The 13409-nt window shown below is 40.7% G+C and overlaps 1 protein-coding gene across 50 annotated transcripts in view; it reads right to left on the minus strand.

The window, feature by feature from the left end:
• The window catches only part of MEF2C (myocyte enhancer factor 2C), a 178324-nt gene that overhangs the window by 35566 nt on the left and 129349 nt on the right, over nt 1-13409 (minus strand). For 23 of the 50 annotated variants that reach the window (XM_060415280.1, XM_060415267.1, XM_012177544.4 and 20 more), the window contains 1 exon segment: nt 9349-9492. The exons of 10 other annotated variants lie outside the window; for them this stretch is intronic. In XM_060415280.1, coding sequence (XP_060271263.1) covers nt 9349-9492 — 144 coding nt within the window. 50 annotated transcript variants of the gene reach the window in all.

Below are 13409 nucleotides of genomic sequence, written 5' to 3' on the forward strand. Positions count from 1 at the left end.
TAATTAGAGTAATTCAGGCCCCAATTATTGATTTTTTGGTATTACGTTGGCAATATAACCCACACATGCTTATTTTTCTGCTTGCATTTGCTAGATAATCATAGTTGAAATATACTCTCCTCCTCCTTTTTTCTTCTAACATTATAAATGAAAATCCTGTTTGAATATATTGCCAGAGGACTCATGGTGTCAGAGTATGAAGCATTCTTAATATAAAATGGATATATATGTGTATGTGTATATGTGTGGATCTAGTATGTACTATTAGGGTTTACATAGAAGATTCCCTCAGGGAGTCTCTAATAACCCACTGTACAAATTTAAATGCATATGTGCCTGTGGCTCAAAGTTTTCTCTTTTTACTATTTTTTTTCTGTAATCCTAACATCACATTTTTTTTCTTTTTATTTCTCATTGATCGGCTGGCCTGCATCACACGTGCTCTGCAGCAGTTCTCTGTTTATCCTGGTGATAATTACAACACTGTCCCCTTTCTCTGCTTCTGCTCTCTTATTCTTTACTTTTCCTATTTTTCTTTTCTTCCCTGATCTAGACATGGCAATACAGAAAAAAACGAATGTGTCATTAACTCTTTTCATTTACATGTCTTTGATCCTTCATTGATTTTGGGGAAATAAAAGTTTAAAAGTGTTATATTAAGACAGATTTTATTAAGCTTTATCTGTAATAAACAGGGTAACAAAAATAATTTTGGATAAACACCATGATATGATTGAATGTGAATGTTTGATAAGACATCAAAGAATGATTATGTTCCCTGACTCCCAAAGCCTTTAGACAACCAAAAAATATTAGTGTATGCTGTAAAATAAATGTCTATAGAGTTAATAAAATACTGCATTCCCTTATTAAAAGGCCAAATAAGAATTACTCTAGCATACTTGAGAAAACAAAGTAACCTTCCAGGACTTCTCCATTTACCCCCGACCTCCTCTCCACTGCCCTGGGCCCAGGAGGCTGATGTACCAGACTGCACCCAGCACATTCCCCTGGCCGTCTGGCTCCACCTGGGCCAATGAAGGCACCAGCAGAAGTACAGAGAGTCAGAGAAGAGAAGTCTGGATATGTTTCCCCTCTTGCTGGGCCAGGGGATGGCAGAGGCTGCCTTCCCCTAGTGAACAGCACACCCCCTTTTTGGTCCTCTTTCCAGTGACATAGATCTTACTGTGCTCTGATAAATTCTCCCTCCTCTTGCTCGTTCAGACCTACCTACGGTAATAGCTTCCAGGTTGGAAGCCCTAATGTACTTCACTGTTTCTTGAATTTACCTGATCGCTCAGTTCGGTTCAGTCGCTCAAGTCGTGTCCGACTCCTTGCGACCCCATGGACTGCAGCATGCCTGATCTCTACTCGTCTGTAAATAGACCCTTTACTAAACTCTCTTCCATTACCCTTCTGAGTTTGCCATCTGTTTCCCACTAGATCCACAGTAGTAACTCTCGATCTAGAATTGTGGTACACTCTGCAGCTGGACTATCTCCTTGGGGGGCATTCTGGACACTTGTGGGTGTCAATGATTGAGCTGGTATTTTCCGGGTTGGTAGATATGCTGTGGTGATGGTTTAGTTGCTCAGTTGTGTCCGACTCTTGCGACCCCATGGACTGTAGCCCGCCAGGCTTCTCTGTCCATGGGATTTTCCAGGCAAGAATACTGGAGTGGGTTGCCATTTCCTTCTCCAAGGGATCTTCCTGACCCTGGGATGGAACCCAGGTCTCCTGCCCTGCAGCCAGATTCTTAACTGACTGAGTTACCAGGGAAACCCCGATATGGTATGCTGTATATCCTATTATATGTGGGGCAGTTGTACACAACAAAGAATTGTCTCTTATCCCATCCCACCTTCAAATGCTCCACTGGACATTCATGTGTATGAAAAACCTTTTTAATAATCATCTGAGTCAGAACTAACTTTGTTCTGCAAACACAAGGTATTTTTAATACACTGAAACACAGATTTTTTTTTTTTTAACGCACTGAAATTCCCAGAAATGCAATTACTGTGTATGGCAAGGGAATGTTCCACTTTGTTTGGTAGGGAACTTTGGAAAATCATGTCACCAGTGACAGTTCTGCTCTTGTGACCTGGATTGGAAATCTGGCACACTGCTTTCTCTCAACTCACTCCATTAAAAAAAGTTCTCCTCACCACTTCACTAAAAATGCTCTTGTCATTGTCATGAATAACCTTCAGATTGCTAAATCCAACGGTAACTTCTTAGTTCTCAACAGGGACGCAGTTGATCACTGCTTCTTGATAAACTTCCTCCGCTTCCACAACCCCGGACTTTCCCTCCTATTTCGATAGCTGCTCCTTCTCAGCTTTGGTTTCTGGTTCATCCTCTTCTCCCTGCTCTGCGAATGTAAGAGTGCGTGCTCAGTTGTGTATGAGTCTCCATGACCTGATGGACCATAGTCTCCCAGGCTCTTCTGTCCATGGGATTTTCCAGGCAAGAATACTGGAGTGGGTTACCATGCCCTCCTCCAGGGGGTCCTTCTGACCCAGGGATAGAACCCTATTGCTAGCATTACCTGGGAAACTCACATGAAAGAGTACCATGGTCCTTTTTCTAGTTCTAGCTTGGATTTCTCTCCTGATTCCAAACTTGCATATTCAGCTACACTCTCAATATTTCTATTTAAGTGTCTGATAAGCATCTCAAAACTAGCCCCAGTCTAGCTCTTCCCATCTTCAGCTGATGGCAGCTCAATGCTTTCCTTTGCACAGAATAAAGTTCTGGAGTCACCCCTGAATCTTCTCTTTCTCCCATACCCCACTTTCAGTCTACCTGGAAACACTATTGGCTTAACTTCCACATATAACCTCCAACCACTTCTCACCTTCCAGTGGCTGATTCTAGCACCACCATCTCTTGCCTTGATCACTGCAGTCACCTGCTCATAGCTACCTGCTTCTATCCTTGCCCTCCCTTTTATTTTCAACCCTGCAATCAGACAGATCCTTTAGAAGCATAAATCAAGTGATGGCCCTTCTCTATTCCAAACCTTGTGTGAACTCTCATCCTAGTTGGAGCAAAGCCCAACATCTCCCAATGTTCCACAGGGTCCCAATTTCAGTTTTCTCCCGGCTCCATTACTGATTTCCTGCCATCCTCTTCTCACCTCCCTCATTCTTGTCTTATTTCTCTGGTTAACTCCATCACTTTCTTCAAATTTCTGCTCAAATCTGGTCTTTTCCATCAAGAACAGACTTGTGGTTGCCAAGGGGGAGAGAGGAAAGGGGAGGGAAGAATTGGGAGTCTGGGATTAGCTGATGCAAAAAAATCATATATATGATGGATAAACAACAAGGTTCACTCTATAGCATGGGCAACTACATTCAACATCCTGTGATAAACCATAATGGAAAAGAATATGAAAAAGAATAGATATATAACTGAGTCACTCTCCTGTGCAGCAGAAGTTAGCACAACATTGTAAATTAACTACCCTTGAATAAAATAAAATTTAAAAAAAGCTAGTCTTCTCAAGGAAGCCCACCCTAATCCTGTTCCTGTTCCCACCCATCTCCTGATGCTTTCTGTTCTTTTATAAGATCAATTAAGACAATGGCCACTTAATGTCCCCTTTCATCAGATGCTAAAGCTCTTTTGCTACGAGGTAATACATAGCCTAGCCCACTTTTTGTTGTATTAATTGAATATTTTCGTTCAAAGAATTCTTAGGAAGATACTATATGAATGTAAAAGTAAGGTTACAACAACTTACTGTGTATTATTTATTGAGCAGGCACTATACCATAAATTATATACACAACATGATTGAAGCTTCCAACACCCCTTCGCTACAGATATAAACCTTCTTTTTCAAATTGGTGAGATTAAGTAAGTGATCCAAGGTCATGTAACAAGTGACTGGGCCTGTTGGTTTTGCTACTAAATGACTGTGCAACACAGTATACATTTTTGGATAGAAATAAAATATTTTGGTCAGAAATTATACTGTGAAGTGAGTATGGGCTGCATGTGAGAAGCTTATTATTTATGAACCAGGAACATAACAGACTAAACGGGTTCTTATGGGACAAGGCTGAACACCATCTTAGGGTGTGTGCTTATGCCTACTGATGCCAGGGTGGGATGAGGGCTTGGGAAAAAATACACCTTAAAGAGTCCTCTTGTTCAAATTTACTCAGATTTCATATTTTAAAGCTCTCTTTTGCTTAAAAATGTTTTACTCTGTATTCACTATTACTACTTATAAATGTTTAACTGGATACCTACGGACCCCACTATAAGACTACTTCTCCCCTGAATATTCTGCAGAATATTGACTGTGTCTCAGTAGAGAACAAAGCCAATACCTTCCCCCACCCCGTGATTATTTGCATATCCAAAATAGAGTGGATGGTTAATAATCAATTAATGAATTCTGAACCACTCTACTAACCGATTTGGTAAGTCTCTCTACTCCTTTCTACCTCTGACCATCATCCCCAAATCATTCAGTTTCCAGGATTCTGGGCTATAAACAATTTGATAAGAGTTATTATAAAACTCTCTTGTGATTGGCTAGACAGAAGTCAGATATAATTCTGATATTAGCATGCATGAATGCTAAGTTGATTCAGTTGTGTCCAACTCTTTGTGACTCCATGGACTGTAGCCCACCAAGCTCCTCTGTCCATGGGATTCTCCAGCAAGAATACTGGAGTGGGTTGCCATGCCTTCCTCCAGGGCATCATTCCAAACCTAGGGATCGAACCCGAATCTCTTATGATTCCTGCATTGGCAGGTGGGTTCTTTATCACTAGTGTCATCTTTCAGGAAGTCAAGCATACTTCAAAAATTCACAATTCATAAAACATGGTAACATCCATTGCAGTTCAGCTTTTGCTTTGTTTCCTTATCTGCATCAGGAACTGGCTAAATAATTTTGAAATCACATTATAAGCTTAAATTTGAACACCATGAGAAGCTGTCTCAGAGAACCAGAAAGAACATCAGCCTTTATATCAGAAATCTTAGTTCCAGGTAGTGTAATAAACTGCAACTTAAGCACGCAAGTCATTTAATCTCCCTTGATCCTATGTGGGACCTGAAGCAGCTGCATCCAGAAAAGAGACCCATCAACTCTAGATGCTTTAGGAAATGGTTATAACAATGCACCCATGTTTACAAGAAATTGGCATTTTTTATTTTCCTTTTCAACTTTTCAAAATTAAGAAAATTGAAAGCATCTAGGTACTTCCCTGGGGGTCTGGTGGCTAGGACTCCACACTCCCAGTGCAGGGGGCCCAGGTCTGATCCCTGATCAGTGAAGCAGAGCCCACCCGCCATAACTAAATATCCTGTGTGCCGCTAGGATGAGCCAGCACAGCCAAAACAAACAAACAGCATCTAAATTTAAAAATTTTTTGTCAAACAATGAGAGCCAAGAAGTCATTAAAGACTCCAAACTTGCAAAGATTTCAGGGGCAGGCTCCAAATTTTAGAATCCCCCAAGAAAGGAAAGAAGAGAGAATTCTGGGTGATTAAATAAGATGATATAAGTAGGACTGGCTGTATAATTTGCAGGGCTCTGGGCAAAATGAAAATGTGGGGCCCTTTAAAAAATTGCTAAGAATTTCAAGATGGGGACAGTGCAGCACTTTAGCAGGCGTGGACCAGGGGAGCAGGGCCCCGTGCAACTGTACAGGTCACACACCCACGCTGCGGGCCCTGGCTTTAGGGATACAGGCATGAGAGCTAAAACGTTTTTAGTTTATATCCCTGAACAAATGGATCATGGTTACTAAAGTGAGTCACTGCGGTCAGAAAGGTATCTGAACTCTTAATCCAAAACCCATGATTTCCCAAACTTACCGCAAGGAAAAGTCCAATAAAATATTTTTAATAAAATATTTTTAGTTAATAGGCCTTTTTTTCATTTAATGGGAATGACTGAACAGAATTCTTTTTTGGGGCCACAGCTGACACTCTCACTTATGAACAATCAGGACCAGCCTGCTGAGAACTAGCAGAGAAAGGAATCACACAATGCTGATGACTAGTGACTACACTTGGTGGGTGTGTATGCTGTTGCTTCAGTCGTGTCTGACTCTTGGTGAACCCCTGGACTATACCCCATGGACTGCAGACCGCCAGGATCCTCTGTCCATGGGATTCTCCAGGCAAGAATACTGGAATGGGTTGCCATGCCCTCCTCCAGGGGATCTTCCTGACCCAGGGATCGAACCCCAGTCTCCTGCATTGAAGGCGGATTCTTTACCTACTGAACCACCAGGGAAGCCCAGTGACCTTGCTTGCTGGTATCCAAACCCCTTCCAGGCTGCCCCACGACTGTGGCCGGTGCTCGCCACCCCCTCTGCCTGCAGCTCCTTACAATGTCTGCACCCATGGGCATTCCCATGGTCCTCTCTCAAGCACCTGCTTCCCCACCTCGAAGCTACGGAAGCTGAATTCAGTATAAAAACAGAGGTCATCAGGTGGCCAACCTCTCAACTTCCCTCTCCCGGCTGCTACTCTGACTACATCTGCGAATCCTTCTGGCTCCCAGCCCATCCCCCCTCCTTGAGAAGCTTCACCATTTTATCCTCATTTTATCTACACGTCCAATCTTTTCCTTCTTTAAGTGTTCCTCCTCGGCATATAAGTCACCTCAAGTACTTTTTCTACCCCCTCCTTGATCCTAGTTACAGTCTTCTTTCTCACTCTTCACAGTTCATTATTTGAAGAAAACACATCCACACTCTCCCATTTCCACTTCCTCCCTTCCTGGTCCCTCTCAACCAGTCTTGCACTTGCCCTCTCCTCCCTTCAGCCCATTTCCTAATTCCTGGTTCCTCAAATGGAGCTGTTTTTTTTTCTCGCTGTGAAGCCCAGCATGAACCGTGGCAAACCCCACACGAGGAAATGCTGGTCGACAGGATTCCAAATCAGCCATGAATGATTTCATGTCATTGAGGAATATGGGCAAAAATGAGATGGTACCAACAGGTGACTGCGATACTAAATTCTCGATTTGAGAAGGGAAAACTCTTCAACCTGGGTCTCTGGAATAGAAAAACACCCTTGTAATGTTTTTAGAGAGGCAGAGACACTCTCTCCATACAAAGGGCAGAGTGTCCTTGCCCTGCTGTAAATGTTTTAGCAGCTGTGGAAACTTTCAACAAAATTTACTTCCAGCAACTAAACGCGATGTGCGAAAACTGGGCTTTTCATCGTGGAGACTGAAGCACTTACTAAAGAAGCGGGGCCTTGGAGGCACAGCCTGGAGCTGTATGGCTCCTTCTCACAGCTCTGCCTGTGAGCTCTAATGTGGTTTTCCATCCCCTGCCGCACGCCACTGCACCTCTTAAGAAATCATGTATCCTGATTTTGAACTCTTTGCACGACAGGATGAAATATGGTGAGGGAACCCAGGTATGCATTACACCTCTTTCCCCCTAGAGCACAGGGGAAATGATCCAATGTGCAAACATGGGCATCCTCCCAGATCTCTGGGGGTTAAAGCTCCACACACACACGGAGAGTGACTGCCAGTTCTACACACATGCCCCTTTCCTCACCGTGCCGGGCATTCCTCCTGAGACACCTAATGTGCTTCACCTTAAAATCTTAACATTCACAAACGCGCCCAGCAGCTCTCAACTAGGGTATTATATAGTGAGAGAAACTCAGGCCATAGGAACTAAAACTTGGCCCAAAGGAGCTCCTTCTTTCCTTCTGCTGGGCAATAAAATCCTAGGAGATTTCACTTAAGAATTCTGGCTGCAGCAAGTATGCATTGCTGCCTCTGATAGGAAATGTTTCATTTGACCAAACACCCACTGTGGAAATGCTGTATGTGGTACTCGGTCTTATGAAACCTTTAAGAGTTTACAGCAGTTAGCTTTCCTTCATGATAGAGAGAATTAATAATTCTGATTCAACAAAAGATTTCCTGTGGACATTATTTCATTTAACAAAAGCAGCAGATATCTCTTTATGAGGACATGAAGTTTAACAAGCATACATTTTATAAAGAAGTTTTAAGGGTTCAGTATAATCCAACACGGTCTGATCATGCACCTACTATGTGTAAAGCATTCATTTATCTTGTGAGTGTCATTGTGGGTTTGGCCTGGAGCTTTTGTCCTCAGATATCTGCACTTGTAATTGCTGAGGCCTGTTTTCACTACAGTCTCTCTCAATCCTCAGGTTTCAGATGTTTCCCTAACTTAGAGAAAGTGTACTTTTTTGAGAAAGGAATTAACTACCTACTGAGGAGCCTGTATACAGCGAAGGTTCAGACATGAACATTCATTATTCAGAAAGTATGTGAACCTCAAGTTGTAACACTTTATGTCACAAAATGAACATCACGTGATTGATGACAGAATAAAAGGTATGTACTTTCCCCCTCTATAATATGTGGGCAAACAAAATAATACATGCAGAGTTATTTCTCTTAAATATCTGGCAAGGCATATGATTGATTGTTAGGAATTTTTTGACTTGGTTAAGACAAAATTTAGCCAAATGTTAAAGCATGGAAAATGTTGATGTAGGCAAAGCGAATATTCTGATAAAGCTGTAACATCACCCCAGCACACAAACATGTTGAAATCTTACCGTTAGGTGGCCATGCACTCTGCTTCCCTGCAGCGAGCATTAGCTTTAACCCTTCAGTGCTGCTGCTGAGTTTCATGTTTAGGGAGAGGGTGGAAGCTTCACTCAGGAACAAGCGTTTACTTGGGTGATGAGCTGATGAGCGGCAGTTTACTCGAGAGAATGGCCGTCTCACCCGTGTATCTCATCTCAGTTAAAATATATCTATTTTATAGTCAATCCTCGTTCAGAAGGAGACTCTCATATTCGCGAATGCCTGGTGATTGGTGTGGACTGTGTGTTTAAGAGATTGTGTAAATTCTGGGTGGGTCACGAAGATCTTTCTCTTCCTCCAGTGAACTTGCTACCTCCGAATGAACTTCTGAATGGCACATCGTTTCGATGACATAACTTCAGCAACCCTGAGGGTTTGCTTTCCAAGTGAACGGCCCTTGGAATGAGATGGCTATTTTCTGGGTTTGCCTTTGCAGCGTTGCTGAGAGAAAGCCCTCACTGAAAGGGTTAAGGGATGTTACTGCAGCAGTTATCAGCAGACCAGCCATCTACCTTTGGTACTTACAGGAATTTTATGGCTCTTGATCATATTATCAAATTCTTCATTAATTTTTTTGTATTTTTCTTCAGTGCGTGGGGTGAGTGCATAAGAGGAGTCGGGGTCGGGGCTTTCACAGCCTTTGTTCTCTTTCTTGTTCAAGGCCTGCCAGGTTCAGAGAAATATCAAGAGTAAAAAAAATGAAGGGTGTTTTGAGTACTTACACACAATCTTTGCCTGCTGATCATTAGATCAATATCTTCGTTAATTTTCCTGTACTTGTCCTCAGACTCAGGGCTGTGACCTACTGAATCGTCTGCATCAGGATCTGGGCTGTCACAGCCATTAAGGCCCTTCTTTCTCAACGTCTGAAATACATAATTTGGAAAGTTCAAACCTAGACAAAGGCTGTAAAAGACATTCAGGGGTGTCATAGACGTTCAAGCTTGCCAGTATTTTAGGTTATTACATGGGCTATATTACATGAGGGTAAAGAAACTGTAGAGAGAAAAGTGAGTCATTTCAACAGCGCACTCATTACTACTCAAGAAAAAAAAGTAAAAGGGAAATATTCCTTCTGAAACCAAATTCAACGAACAGAAGATGGGATGAGGGTCGAAGTTCCATGATTTGGAATGCATACGTGCTTCCAATATCTAGGGAGAGACAATCACAGAAGAATACAAGGGGGCAAATTGCAACACTATTTTCCCACAGAAAAATTAGAAGTTAGGGCATTACACAATGATTTCTGAAAATGTGATCTTGACAAAAGCAGAAATGGTGGAAAGAGATCCCCGGTTGGAGTTGAACATAATGATTGGCACTAAAAGCGTCCTGCACTCCACCTTTGGATACGCACTTGACAGCGAGAGGCGGTAAGAGAATTCAGCTAACATTCTCCCGAAGAACCCATTAAGAATGTTTAGACACTGTGATCAAAAGGAGAATCCCTTCATTTACTCTGGTTAGAGTTCTGTATGTGAAAATTTGTACTAAAAGGGATAATACTGAGAAGTTGTCTGCCTGAACAGAGGCTGAAAGAAAAGTCGACACAGCTGAGCAGAGAGCTTCATTAGGAAGGAAGAAGTGTGTGTTAGTCGCTCAGTCGTGTCCAACTCTTTGCGACCCCGTGGACCGTAGCCCGCCAGGCTTCGCTCTCCGTGGGATTTTCCAGGCAAGAATACTGGAGTGGGTGGCAGAGGATCTTCCTGACCCAGGGATCAAACTCAGGTCTCCTGCATTGCAGGCAGATTTTTTACCATCTGAGCCACCGGGGAAGCCCTAGGGTTTCATTATCATGAGCTAAGTAAGGAAGTCAAGGAACACTGCGGAGAGGCAACCAAGCCAAGAACTACCAAACTAGCACAAGCTCCTCCTGCTGCAGCTCAGGAGGATCACCCTGCGACTGCCTCCTGACACACCAAAGTGAAAACTCAGTGCCTCGTCTCCAACCTCCTGAATGTACGTCTGCTCTAGTCTCAGCTGTCACAGAAGGATAAATACTCATATAACGCTATAACAGGAAAAGTATGAGGCAGGAGTCCTGAGTTTTCACTTTTCTTTTTAAAAAATTGATGGTTGTCAACTTAATTGGACACAATCCGAATTTACAGAGAGAGTTACGTTTTTAGAGATTATAAAACTTCTGATTAATCAATCACACAGCTTGCCATGTACACTATTAACAGACTAGCAACTTCTCTGAATTTTTCCAGTACTACCAAATCGTTTCTAAAGAGCTGTGTACCTAAGTGCCTCTCATTCATGGAAAGTTCAGCAGAGCTCATCTTTATTAAAGATCAAATTCACATACAAATAGAGCAAGAGCTGCGACATCAAGCTAAGGAATTCAAAACTGAGATAACACTCCATTTTTAATTCATGCAATTGGGGAAAATAAATAAAGCAACATGAGTTAAAAAGGGGGTGTAAGTCTTAAAAATTTAAACTCCTTGGCTCTTATTGATGTGTAATACAAATGTAGTGCTTTAAAAATTAGTTTGAGGCACTAAAGATATTCACTTAAAATCAAACTGAGAGCTACCATTTTGAATACATCTATGATACACTGTGGCTCTGTAAATATTTATTAATGTTACAGTGATATAATATAACAAACATATGGTTATAGCTTATTATGTGGTAAAATGTTTGAATATTAAAATGAATATTTTGACACATGATGATAAAATGTACATTTACAATCTTGGGGAATTTATAATTGGTGGGGCCACCTGTCCCCCTATCATGGATCTACAGCTATCAGTTTTTACCCAGAATAAGTACTTTCAGAGGGTTCCTACAATAATACCATTGAGGATGTCACAATATATTAGAATAATAACCTCATTTGCTAACTTAACTTCCTATATTTTAAACTCTTTCATTGGCATTATCTCAATTGCAAAAACATTCTTCCCTGTGATGACTATTTGTATTATGATGTGGTTCCACTTTGATCTTTACATGCCCTTGAGCTTTTAAGAATAATTTCTGAGTGTCTTGCATCACACTCCATGGATTTTTCATAAAAATTCTCTTATGCAGAAAAAATATGTAAGATCAAGTACATATTATCTGATTTTTAAAAAAATTTATCTACTGATATATCTCTAAGGCATGTTAGGAATATTCTTATATAAACCCCTAAAATCTTATCTTTTATAACATTAATCTGTAGTCTTATCTAGATGGTAGAATTTTCCATGTGCACCCAAATCTTTTACCCAACAAATCTTCTTGTGAAAACTATAGTTGTTTTGATGTGCAGATTTTTGACAACAGAACGCAAGGGTTAGGAGAGGCCTATCAACTGTCATTACAATCCATCTGGCACGTACATGTGTGCTAAATATTCTTACAAAGCTTTCCGGGGTAGATATTCTATTTGGTTTATGAAAATTCAAACATCAATTACACTTTATTGAAAGATCTCCACAAACATTAACTCATTATCTCTCACAAATCTTCCGTGAAGATTTTAAGGAAACCTGATGCCAGGTCTCAGGCCAGCAGAGCCCAGCATGACGACCCCCCAATGCCTCCTGACAGGGCACCAAGGGGCCACCATGCCTCGCTGAGGCTTTCCCACACTTGTGAAGTGTAAAGTGAGAGCTGTGGAATAGATCTCTCCCACTTACACAGAGCTACAGCAGTGGACTGGACACTGAAAATACTAGGTAGAATTTTTAAAAATTAGGCTGTGGGAAATATTAAAGTATAAAAATATGGCTAAAATATTGATACTTCTTAGATGTCAAATTTTAGACCAAGTGGGAATGCTTGTTGTTCAACAAAACACTTCTCAGTTTATAGATTAAAAAATGAATTAGATCAATGGCTCCTTTATACCTGAAGAATTAAAAAAACAAGTGGCATGAAGTCACATAGGAAATGGAAGTGATGGGATTAAGACAGAAACAGCGGTTCCTTTGCTCCCTGTAAATGTTTCTTGTATCTGACTATCTCGTCCTACAATGAATATCACCACTATTAAAGTAACAAAATATCTCTACCATTTACTTTTTATTTTTAAAATTTTATATTTTATTTGTAATGGTATGTTAGTTTCAGGTGTACAGTAAAGTGATTTAGTTATACATATACAAATATCTATTCATTTTCAGGTTTGTCTCTACCATTTAAAAGCACTTACAGTCTTATTTCAAGTTAAATTGTGTTATTTAAAAAAAAAGTGCATTTTGAGATATACAAACACAAAACCCAAGACCATATTAATATTGAGTTCTAAATTCCCATAACCACATAACCAGAACGTTGAAAAAATTGTTCAAAAATATTATTCTCAGCTGAGAGCTTGTAAAACACATTTCTGCCAAGAACAAATGATTACAGTGGAATTATAAAGCTCTGAAAATGGAAGGAATGGCACAAACTTTACCATAGTTTGAATGTGAAACCTTAAGAGTAGTCTTATCCTTATTATATCAAAAATCGACAGCTGCTTAATGATCACAAAAAAGCTGCTATTAGATTCAGCCAAATCTGTTATTATCATAGTAATAAATAGTTGCTATTAACTAAAGGGATTACTAAATGGATAAATAAGCATTATTCCTTATCGTCTTTTTCTAGGAAGATCAAAATTTCTGTTGCTGGCCTTTGAAAGCATCTCTGATCTTTTATAAACGCGACTGGTCAGGTAAGGCAGGCGCTTATATCATTATTCTTTCACAGGGGCTAGAAGTCCTGTATGTATTAGTATATATTGTTAGTGTCTCTTGGCTATGTTTTGAAAAGATTTATTCCGTATGTCAAGAGA

This window comes from Ovis aries, chromosome 5, assembly GCF_016772045.2.
Source record: "Ovis aries strain OAR_USU_Benz2616 breed Rambouillet chromosome 5, ARS-UI_Ramb_v3.0, whole genome shotgun sequence".
NCBI lineage: Eukaryota > Metazoa > Chordata > Mammalia > Artiodactyla > Bovidae > Ovis > Ovis aries.